This window comes from Xenopus laevis, chromosome 5L (assembly GCF_017654675.1).
Source record: "Xenopus laevis strain J_2021 chromosome 5L, Xenopus_laevis_v10.1, whole genome shotgun sequence".
Taxonomy (NCBI): Eukaryota; Metazoa; Chordata; class Amphibia; order Anura; family Pipidae; genus Xenopus; species Xenopus laevis.
The window spans coordinates 28,384,453-28,396,667 of record NC_054379.1 but is presented as its reverse complement, the minus strand read 5'-3'; the positions used below and the strand labels follow the sequence as shown (position 1 = coordinate 28,396,667).

Here is a 12,215-nt window from a genome sequence, read left to right as displayed (position 1 = left end):
TTGAAGTGATTAATATTTGATGTATGGATAATCCCTAATATAATACACACTTATCTAGATGATTTTATATCCATGCAACTTGGCAATATCTGGATCTGCACTCAGTTGATGTTCGAAAATTGTGATTGTTGCACGATATGATATTATATCACTGTGGATTTAATCCACCCACTTCATGTCGGTCGATTGTATGTGAAATGCTTTTTGTACTGGTTAAATAAAGAATATAGAAAAAAAAAAAAATTAGTGGGACGACAAATAAAAAAATGTAAAATGCGAGAAAACTTAAAATCAGGGTACTTAAAATTGAGGTTTCACTGTATTATCAATTTCTTTTTTCAGATCCCAGATGTACTCTCTGGAGATTTGGGAAGGGAGCGGACCAAAACATTCACCTATGACTTTTCCTATTTCTCTGTAGATAGTAAAAATATTGATTTTGCATCACAAGAAAGGGTAAGTTTTGCATGTTAAGTATTGTATGATAGTGTATGTTACACTGGAAATTTATTAATGAAGGAGTAACGAATGTGCACAAAAGAAAGTTAACTAAGAGATGAATCTTTAGCGCTGCGGGTTGTAGAATCTACGGCATAAGGGTCAGGCCACACAAGCAGATTCGGGGTGATTAGTTGCCCCAGCGACAATTCGCCTCTTCTTCGGGGCGACAATCTCCCGAACTGCCTTCCCCCTGCCCTCCACCGGCTAAAATGAAAATCGTCTGCGGCAATGTACATGCAACGCTTCATTTTCCGAAGTCGCCCGCAGTTGCGACTTGTTGCCCCATAGAAGTGGAGATTTGTCGCTGGGGCAACTAATCTCCCTGAATCTGCTCGTGGGGACTGACCCTAATAGTGCCAGTGGTTTATATCATGGATGTCATATATTTGTTTTATTATTTACATTTGAATTAGATTGTATGCCTATTGAACACATCTTTTCTCAGATTACTAACTCATTCTCTATTGGACTTTTTAAATTATCTTGTTTTTTTTCTCCCTATTTTTTGTGTAAGTACAGAGTGGCCCACTACACTTTTCAACCTCCCCTGTGTTTTGTTTTTTTTTTTTTTTTATTGCAAATTATCTGGTGTTTCTATGTTTTTCCACAATAGAAACAAATAGTCAAAAGTATATTTTTAAACAAGTGTTTTCAGATGTGTGTCCATTTTGTTGTTTTAAAGGTTTTCAAAGACCTCGGGACAGATGTCCTGCAATCGGCATTTGAAGGATACAATGCCTGTATCTTTGCCTATGGACAGACAGGCTCTGGGAAATCTTACACCATGATGGGTAACCCGGTATGTGTTAGCTTTGGTTGCACACAGAAGTGGTTCAAGGTAGTTTTAATAAATGGGCAAAAGGGTACATTTTCCCATCATCAGAACAGGTATGGGATCCATTATCCGGAAACCCATTATCCAGAAAGCTCAGACTACAGACACACCGTCTCCTATAGACTCCATTATAATCAAATAATCCAACTTTTTAAAAATTATTTCTTTTTTATCTGTCGTAATAAAACAGTACTTTGTACTTGATCCCAAGTAAGATATAAAAGGATTTCATGAATAAAAAAATGAAAAGAACTTTTCCAGCTGAATAAAACGAGGAGTCTGTCATTGTTTGCAGGTTGCTTCAGTCAAAAGTGATATGTTTTATAAGTAATGTTTTCACCAACGTTTGCCTCCTACTTATTCTTTTTTGCAAGTTTAAAAACATATAAAATATGGGACCGGTTATACAGAATGCTTGGGATCTGAGGTTTTCTGGATAAGGGATCCATAATTTGGATCACCATACTTTAAGGCTACTAACAAAGAACCTCATAGGATTTTATTCCCCTCCAAAAAGGATTAATTTTGTTTTAGCTGGTATCAAGTACAAGGTACTGTTTTATTATAACAGAAAGAAGGAAATAGTTTTTAAAAATTTGAATTATCTGTTTAAAATGGAGTCTGTGGGAGGCGGACTTCCTGTAATTCAGAGCTTTCTGGATAACGGGTTTCCGGATAACGGATCCCATACCTGTATTAATTTCTTTCTGTCTTTTCAAGATCTGCATATAGGTTGTTTATAGCCATCCCCTTTTGAAATGTTCACACAAGTTTTTTTTATTGTTGCTATTTGAAGCAAGGTCAATATGTGTGCATTTTATTTATTAGCAAACAGATGCTAAGAGGAATCTCCAGTGATCACCATAGTGCCTGCTTCTCTGTTAAAAGGAAATAAAGTGCATATTGCATTTATAAATGCCTAATGGGATTCTGTTTTATTGTGCCAAGTCTTTGTAGTTATAATATTCTTGCAGATTACATATATATACTGTGCTGTAATAGCTCTTCAAAGCACATGGTGGGATGTACTGAAATGCCGACTGTGACCATAATCACAACACATGAACCCCACTTAAAGGAGAAGGAAAGCTACCAAGGTGGTTTATTGCCAATAGATTAGCTGCAATAGTGCAAGATAGAAAGATATATTTATTCTGTAGAACAGTGCTGTCCAAGTTCTGTGGTACCGAGGGCCAAAATTTTACTGGCCTATGTGGAGGAGTTCCGATAATGGAAGCCAGTGTTGGCCACTCCCCTTTTAAACCACACCCACATTAAACCACACCCATATTACCACAAGAATTTTTAAGATTGTATCCACATTAACGGTGGTAGTACACCAAAAAACCAAATGGTTGGTGCTCACTGCAGGGAAATCCCTCATCACTCATATGTGAAAAATTGAAGTCATGTTAAAAACACACCCTTAAATCCATATGCCTCATCCTCCCCTGTGGATAATACAACAACCCTCCAACACATGATTAAACACCTTAGGGGCCCTTAACAACAATTTCCAAATGCTAACAAACCCCTAACAGGCTTACATCCCATAGGTAGGGTAGGGCAAGCAGGACTGGGTAAGCAGAGAATGGCACACACAGGGAGGCAGGGCCAGCCAAGGTATTTTTGCACCCTAGGCAAGGGCTTCAATCAGTGCCTCCCCCACCCAGTCCTGCATTACCATTTCCCACCTTACCAGTCATATAGCCCCCTGTGCCAGCACCTATCATATTGCCTCCATTTGTACCTATACCAATGGCAGTCAATCCCTCAGATTGCCCCAGGCCCCAATCTGTACCTGTGCCAGCATAAACCAAAACATCCATCATATTTTTACCCCCAATCTGTACCTATGCCAGCGGCAACCAAAAGAATCCATCGTATTGCCCCAATTTGCATCTTTTCCAGCAGTAGCCAAAAATCCATCATATTGCCCTCAAACATCTGTGTACCTGTGCCAGCAGCCACCATATTGCCCCATGTACCTGAGCCAGCAGCAGCCAATCCCTTATATTGCCCCCAATCTGTACCTGTGCCAGCATCAGACAAAAAATACACACTATTGCTTCCAAATTTGTACTTGTGCCAGCAGCAGCCAAATATCCATCATATCATCTGTTTACCTGTGCAAGTAGCAGCCAAGATATTGCCCACAAATATGTACCTGTGCCAGCAGCTGCCAAAAGGGAGCTGGGAGTGATTCTGTCTGGAACAGGAGGTTTATAAAGTTGAAAAACTATTAAAGGCCAAGCAAATCAGGGTTTAAAAAAGAAAGAAAGGAAATTCCCCTTAAAAGTGTGCCCCCCCATGATTGCGCCCTAGGTGGGCGCCTACTCTGCCTGCCCCCAGTTCCAGCCCTGCAGGGAGGGAAGGCAGAACAGAGCAGGCGACAAGGAAAGCTCTCGCTCTCTGTACTACATACAGTGACACAGTGCTGGTGCACCATTAGCATTTTGAATAAAGTGTGAACAGGTGAACAATGTGGGCAGTTTCAATCTGGGTGTCAGGTGTGAACAGTACAGGCCTTTAGGATATAAACAATAGAGGTGTCACAAGTGTGAACAATACAGGGGGATCACAGGTGTGATACAGGGGATTAGAGTCTGAATTTGAGATTTAAACAATGCAGGGTGCAGTTTATCTCTATCCTGCCAGTTGGACAGGAGCAAACTGAGCATGTTCAAGCCCTAGCCCTGGAGGTTAAAGATGAAAGTAGGAAGAAGCCCATGTATTCACACTAGAAAGAAAGAAACGTGGTGTTTTTTTTGACAGAGGAGTAAACTTTGAGGATTTACTGGCATATGTAAATAGACCTTTCTGATAAAGTTTACTTAGTTTTAATCTTCCTTCTCCTTTAATGCAATTTGGCTATCCTTTTCTTAAATGTGTGCAAGTGGCCCTTGAGGAACAAAGCAGAGCAAAATGACAGCGAGTAATGGAATTACAGTAGAACCCCCATTTTCCATTTTCAGGGGAACAGGAAAAAATTATGTAAAATACGGGAAAATGTAAAATCAGGAAAATGTGTTCAAATAAGTGAAAGGATATAAGCACAGGAGTCCATTTTACTTTGAGGTACAATATTTACTGTGTTAATAACAAGGGTTAAGCATTGCAGTGTTAATGTTACACTATGGAAGACTCTCTGTCAGTCACATACACAACCTAAAGCAAAAAGTGATTGGTGCAGGACTGTATAAGGGGCAGACTAATTGGAATTGACCATTTACAGGCAGAACCTTGGCAAAATATATATCTGGTTAGTATTTTAAACCTCTATATTTCTCAAATAATAACATTCATAGAGGAAAAAAAAGCAGTCTTTGCGAACATTACTGAAAATCAGGAAAACGCACCCATTGAAATGCATTATAAATTGTTGGGACCACAAATTAAAAATGTAAAAATGTGGGAAAACTTAAAATCAGGGTACTGTAGTAAGTATTTCCAGGGACCCAGACCATACCAGATATCTCTCTTGGACCTCAAAATGTTTAATTTGCAAAGAACAAGCTACAGTGTGTTATGTGTTTTTAAAAATTGTGTGTTTCTAAGTTTGTAGTAATTAGTCTCAATTGTAACAGGTCTCTTGTATTGTCTGCTCTCCCAGGGTGATTCTGGATTAATCCCAAGGATCTGTGAAGGTTTATTCAGCAGAATTGCTGAAACAACACGATGGGGCGATGCATCTTTTCGTACAGAAGTCAGGTAGGTTTGCAATTTGGGACCGGGAGACGGTTTCATATTAATAATACCAGGAAAAGAGCGCCTTGAGACATTAATGATCTTTATAATTTGGCCTAGGAATAATGTGGAAAAGCAAAGGATCTACAGGTATGGGATCCGTTATCCTGAAATGCTTAAGTATGCAGATAGTTCCGAATTACTGGACGGCCATCTCCCATAGACTCCATTTTATCCAAAAGACTCCATTTTATCCAAATAATCCAGATTAATATAAACATCCTTTTTTCTCTGTAATAATAAAACAGTACCTTGTACTTGATCCCAACTAAGATATAATTAATCCTTATTGAGGCAAAACAATCCTATTGGGTTTATTTAATTTTTACATGATTTTCTAGTAGATTTAAGGTATGATGATCCAAATTACAGAAAGAGCCATTATCCATAAAACCCCTGGTCCAGAGCATTCTGGATAACAGATGCCATAACTGTATTCCTTTCTCATAGCAAGGTCTGTTAAATTGTATTGCAAACTGTTCATCAGTCATCTCCTTTACATAGACTGAGGAGCTTTATCCTAAAGCTAGATGGAGTCACTTTTTAAGGTGGTAATTCTGTATTTATAAAATGCAGATCTCAAATCTCAAAAATTTTAGAAAAAGGAGAAATAAAAGCAAGTCACGGAACTCACAATATTAGTGCACCTCACTTTAAAGGACCAGTAACATCTAGGAATGCACCAATTACACTATTTGGGATTCGGCCAAATCCTTGGTGAAAGATTTGGCCGAATACTGAACCAAATCCTAATTTGTATATGCAAATTATAGGCAGGAAAGGAAAAAGTGGAAAAAATAATTATTTTGTGACAAAAAGTCATGTCATATCCCTACCCGCCCCTAATTTACATATGCAAATTAGTATTCGGATTCGGAAATGTTTTTTTGTATATAACGAAAAAAAAACCCACCAAGACATATTTAACTTTAAAATCGCAAAGTCTTTATTAATAAATAACTTAACAAGCTTGCGCTCCTCTTCAGAAAAGGCGATAGGGCTGGGATCCACCGTGCTGGATTTCTCCTCCCTGCCTTCTATAGGAAATTAAACTCTGTAACAGGGAGGAGGCCGAAGTACTCCAATTAATAAACATGGGATGGAGGGAGTGCCACAAAAAAAGTATTGGCCAGCCAAAGAATTTCATGGGGCAGTTCAGGTTAATTCTTTATTTTCTCTGCAATGGCACCGTTTGAAAAACGCTAACTCAAAAATGCTAACTTATGTTGGACAGTGACACATTCACATTGCTCCTTTGAAGTCATAAAGTAATAAATGAGACTAAAGCCAGATGAAAACAAAATTCTAAGCCAGGCGAGGCTATAACAAACCTGAATAATTATGGAAGACTGGGAAAGGGGGCTCTGTCAGAACACTAATTATGAAAGTGGCAAGTGAATAGGTGTGCATTGTGTATTATGTAGGAATTAAAGGACCAGTAACATTAACATTTTTTAACATTAACATTCTTTTAAATTGCAAAGCCTTTATTAAGAAATAACTTACCGAAACTCCACTTCCTGTCCTCTTCATAAGAGGCGACAGGGCGACCATCCATCTGCAGGAGGCACCCTGTAGTAACTCTGCTCTCCGCGATGGAGGATTCCTTTCCTGAATCCTCCGCCTTTTACTTTAAAGTAACATCAGTGTGTTACATGCATTTGAATATCTATCTTTAACAATTAGTATAGCTACCAAAGAATTTAATATATACAAATTATTAAAGGGGGTTGTTTGTCTTTAAAGGGATTGTTCACCTTTGAGTTATGTTTAGTATGATATAGAGAGTGATATTCTGAGACAATTTGCAATGTGTTCATCATTTTTTATTATTGAAGGTTTTTGAGTAATTTAGCTTTTTATTCCGCAGCTCTTCAATTTGCATCTTAAGCAATCTGGTAACTAGGGTCCAAATTACCCTAGCAACCATGCACTGATTTGAATAAGAGACTGGAATATGAATAAGAGAGGGTCTGAATAGAAGGATCAGTAATAAAATGTAACAATACATTTGAAGCCTTACAGAGTATTTGTTTTTAAGAAGGGAGTCAGCGACGCCCGTTTGAAAGCTGCAAAGGGTCAGAAGAAAAATGCAAATAACTATAAAAAAAAATAATGAAAACCAAATGAAAAGTTGCTTAGAATTGGCAGTTCTATAACATAATAAAAGTTACCTTAAAAGTGAACCACCACTTTTGATTAACTTTTAGTATGATGTATTGAAATTCTCAGACAATGTGCAATTGGTAATCATTTTTTATTATTTGTGTTTTTTTTAGTTATTTAGCTTTTATTCAGCAGCTCTCCAGTTTGAAATTTCAGCAATCTGGTTGCTATGGTTCCGATTACCCTAGCAACGATGCATTGATTTGAAGAAGAGACTGGAATATGAATAGGAGAGGCCCTGAATAGAGTGATAAGTAATAAAAAGTAGCAGAAGCAAGCAATACATATGTAGCCTTAGATGGGGTCAGTGACCCCCAAACTGGAAAATGGCAAAACATTTTAAGAACTATAAAAAATAAATAATGAATACCAACTGAAAAGTTATAGTATTAGGCATTCTATAACATACCAAAAGTTATAAAAATATAGACTAATTGATACGTCACTTAGAACTAGTGGTTCCATAACATACTAAATGTTAACTTAAAGGACCAGTAACATCAACATTTATTTTAAAAAAAATTAGTATACAAAAAAACCCACCAAGGCAAATTAAACTTTAAGTCTTTATTAAGAAATAACTTACCAAAACTCTGCTTGCGCTCCTCTTCAGAAAAGGCAAACACGATCCATCGTGCAGCTATATAGGAGATAGCCAGGGTGGAGAAATCGAGCTCCGCACGATGGATCGTGATAGCCTTTTCTGAAGAGGAGCGCAAGCAGAGTTTCGGTAAGTAATTTTTTAATAAAAGCTTTGTGATTTTAATGTGGCCATTGAGGCATATGGCCAGTTATACAGTGTCCATACATTCGGCCCACAAATGTGTGTGGTGCTGTTTGTAACGTGCTAAAATAAAGAATCCAAACCATATTTTTATACATGATGATTTCAAAATTCAAAATACAAAAGTATTGCGATGTACAGGTTTTAACAAAGATGTTTTTCCTCCAGTTATTTAGAAATATATAACGAGCGAGTTAGAGACCTGCTTAGAAGGAAGTCATCAAAAACATTTAATTTGAGAGTCCGAGAGCATCCAAAAGAGGGCCCATATGTTGAAGGTGGGTAAGGTTTTTTTTTCCCCTCTTAATTTTTAAATGATACATTTATATTAAACCAATTATTTGAATAAAAAAGATTCCTTGCTTAATGAAATGTGTAAATATGGTCCAATAACCCATAGCAACCAGTTAACCAGCTGCTGGGGGGAAAAAGGGAGGGGGGTGATATCACTCTAACTTGCAGTACAGCAGTAAAGAGTGATTGAAGTTTATCAGAGCACAAGTCTCATGACTTGGGGCAGCTGGGAAATTGACAATATGTCTAGCCCCATGTCAGATTTCAAAATTGAATATAAAAAAATCTGTTTGCTCTTTTGAGAAATGGATTTCAGTGCAGAATTATGCTGGAGCAGCACTATTAACTGATTCATTTTGGAAAAAAAAAAATTCCCATGACAATATCCCTTTAAAGAAACAGTAACATAAAAAAATGAAAGAGTTTTAAAGTAATAAAAATATAATGTAGTGTTGCCCTGCACTGGTAAAACTGCTGTGTTTCCTTCAGAAACATTAATATTGTTTATATAAATAAACTGCTGTGTAGCAATGGGGGCAGCTCCCTAACACAAGATAACAGCTGCCTGGTAGATTTAAAAACAGCACTCAATAGTAAAAACCCATGTCCCACTGAGACACATTCAGTTACATTGAGAAGGAAAAACAGCAGCCTGCCATAAAGCATTTCTCTCCTAAAGTGCAGGCACAAGTCACATGACTGGGGGCTGCTGGGAAATTGTCAAAATGTCTAGCCCCATGTCAGATTTCAAAATTGAATATAAAAAAATCTGTTTGCTCTTTTGAGAAATGGATTTCAGTGCAGAATTCTGCTGGAGTAGCACTATTAACTGATGCATTTTGAAAAAAACATGTTTTCTGATGACAGGATCCCTTTAAATAGCTGACCACTAAATACAAGCTACTAGTTGGTTGCTATGTGCTATTACTAGACGGGGCAAGATCTGCTACTTTTTCAGAGTTGCTACTTGGTGGTTGATGAATGTGTTTGTTGAATAATATTTGTATAGGGAGGCTAAACATTCACTTTAACTAGTTATTTAAAGGGGACCTGTCATCCGAAATAAGTATTCCAAATCCTATTTTATCACATTAGTCAAGCAAAATTAACTTTAATTGCACTATATAAATTATTTGAATCTTGTTTCCTTCCGTCCGGGAATGCATCATTATAGCAAGCAGGCAGGAGCCATTTTGTGCACTATGTTATTAAGGCAAGCCTTCCATCATCTCAAAGTCTTGTGTGTGCATCAGATGTCCATTCCAATGCACTGGGACTCAAATTTGATTCGAATTTTAAAAACTCGATTCGAGTTTTTTCTCCGAATGTCAGGAAGGCTGTAAGCAACTCCAAATTGATCACTGGACCTGTCCCATTGACTTAAACAACAATTCGGTGGTGAATAGTCGAATTTGAGTTCTTAAAGGGCCAGAGTATGATAAATCTCAAAAATGAAATAAAATTTTTTTGAACACCTCAAATCAAATTTGAATAACTCCCTACTAGAATTTGACAGTTTTGACCATAAAAAAACTTCGACCCTTGATAAATGTTAAAATGATTTTCTAGTAGACTTAAGGTATGAAGGTCCAAATTACAGAAATCCATTATCCGGAAAACCCCAGGACCCGAACATTCTGGATAACAGATCCCATACCAGCCAGGACAGGGCTTTTCTCCACTTCACACGCCCCATGTGCTATAGTTTTAAAGGCATTCTAAGAAAAGGTGTTTAGTATGGAGTGGGGGCAATGCATATGCTTTCCTATGACTGCTCTCTGCTATTATTGGTTCCATCTGTTCTTGCCCTGACTGGCTACTGCTACATCAATAGTCACCAGGGCAGAGAATAGGAGGCGACAGACACTACTTTCATACCAGTGCTATTTCCAAATTACTTTCAAACCAGTAAACATGTGTATTTAATGCATCTTGGAAAGTTGCGTAAAGTTGCAATTTATTTTAAAGAGGTTGTTCACCTTTAAATCAACTTTTAGTATGATGTAGAGAGTTATATTATGAGACAATTTGCAATTGGTTTTAATTTTTTATTATTGGTGGTTTTTGAATTATTGAGCTTTTTATTCAGCCTCTCTCCAATTTGGAATATCAGTCATCTGGTTGCTAGGGTCCACATGACCCTAGCAACCATGCATTGATTTGAATGTGAAACTGGAATATAAATAGGAGAGGGCCTGAATAGAAAGATGAGTTATAAAAAGTAGGGATGCACCGAATCCTGGATTCAGTTCGGGATTCGGCCAGGATTGAGCCTTTTTCAGCAGGATTCGGATTCGGCCGAACTGAATCCGAATCCTAACTTGTACATTCAAATTAGGGGCAGGAAGGGAAATTGCGTGACTTTTTGTCACAAATCAAGGAAGTAAAATGTTTTCCCCTTCCCACCCCTAATTTGCATATGCAAATTAGGATTCGGATCGGTATTCGGCGAAGGATTCGGGGGTTCGGCCAAATCCAAAATAGTGGATTTGGTGCATCCCTAATAAAAAGTAGCTATAACAATATATTTGTAGCCTTACAGAGCATTTGTTGTTTAAACAGGGTCAGTGACCCCCATTTGAAAGCTGAAGAGAGTCAAAAGAAGAAGGCAATTAATTAATTATAACAAATAAATAAATAGTGAAGACCAATTGAAATGTTGCTTAGAATAGTCCATTCTATAACATACTAAAAGTACTTGAAGGTGAACCACCCCTTTAAGGTTTTTAGGGAGATGTATCAAACCCACCTCCATTTTTCATAGAGAAAATCCAGTTAAGTGCTTTCAAATAAGGTATTATCACTTATTATTTGGCAATATTTTCCTCTTTATATGTTTCCAGATTTGTCAAAGCATTTGGTTCAGAATTATGGTGATGTGGAAGAACTAATGGATGCTGGAAATATCAACAGGACCACTGCTGCCACAGGGATGAATGATGTGAGCAGCAGATCCCATGCCATTTTTACAATCAACTTTACTCAGGTAAAGCAAGCAGTTTTTTTTTTATCTACAATTGCCCCTACCTACTGTGACCTTTATGAGTATTTAAAAAAAAAAAATATATACATCATAATGTGTATTGCGTTAAAGTGCAGTCCTGGCATAGGCATCCGTCTGCTTCAGGATTTCAACTCCCAGAAGTATACTGGAACTGATATTCATATGAGAAGGCTCGTATTGTAGGTTCCTGACATCCAATGCACTTAGAGACTTCTTAAAGGAACAGTAAGCACAAAATAAGAGCAGTTTGAAATTCTTCAAATATAATTAGGGATGCACCGAATCCACTATTTTGGATTCGGCCAAACCCCCGAATCGATAGATTCGGCTGAATACCGAATTGAATCCTAATCCTTATTTGCATACCCAAATTAGGGATGGGAAGGGGGAAAAAATTTACTTCCTTGTTTTGTGACAGTCATGCAATGTCCCACCCCACCCCTAATTTGCAGATTCGGTTGGGCCGGGCAGCAGGATTCGTCCGCATGCTGCTGAAAAAGGCGAATCCCAAACCGAATCCAGGATTCAATGCATCCCTAAATATAATGTACTGTTGCAATAAATTGGGGTATTTGCTTTAGAAACCACTACTATATTTTAAAAATAAATAAATAAATTAGGCTACTGTGTAGCCATGGAAGCAGCCATTCAAGCTAAAAAAGTAGAAAGGTACAGTCTACTTACAGGAAAACTTTACCCTCAAAATGAATACTTGAGTAACAGATATTACTATCAAATTAAGTGACATATTTAAGAATCTTGCCAAACTGGAATATATATTTAAGTAAATATTGGCCTTTTACATCTCTTGCTTTGAACCACCCTTTTGTGATGGTCTGTGTGCTGCCTCAGAGATCACCTGACCAGAAATACTGCAGCTCTAA

The 12,215-nt window shown here is 37.6% G+C and overlaps 1 protein-coding gene across 4 annotated transcripts in view; it reads left to right on the top strand.

Annotated features, from left to right (window-relative positions):
• Positions 1–12,215, top strand: part of LOC108716574 (kinesin-like protein KIF16B) — a 163,066-nt gene that overhangs the window by 20,139 nt on the left and 130,712 nt on the right. For all 4 annotated transcript variants that reach the window (XM_018262802.2, XM_041562627.1, XM_041562626.1 and 1 more), the window contains exons 3-7: positions 343–456; positions 1,184–1,300; positions 4,950–5,047; positions 8,202–8,311; positions 11,171–11,313. In XM_018262802.2, coding sequence (XP_018118291.1) covers positions 343–456; positions 1,184–1,300; positions 4,950–5,047; positions 8,202–8,311; positions 11,171–11,313 — 582 coding nt within the window. The remainder of the gene's footprint in view (positions 1–342; positions 457–1,183; positions 1,301–4,949; positions 5,048–8,201; positions 8,312–11,170; positions 11,314–12,215) is intronic.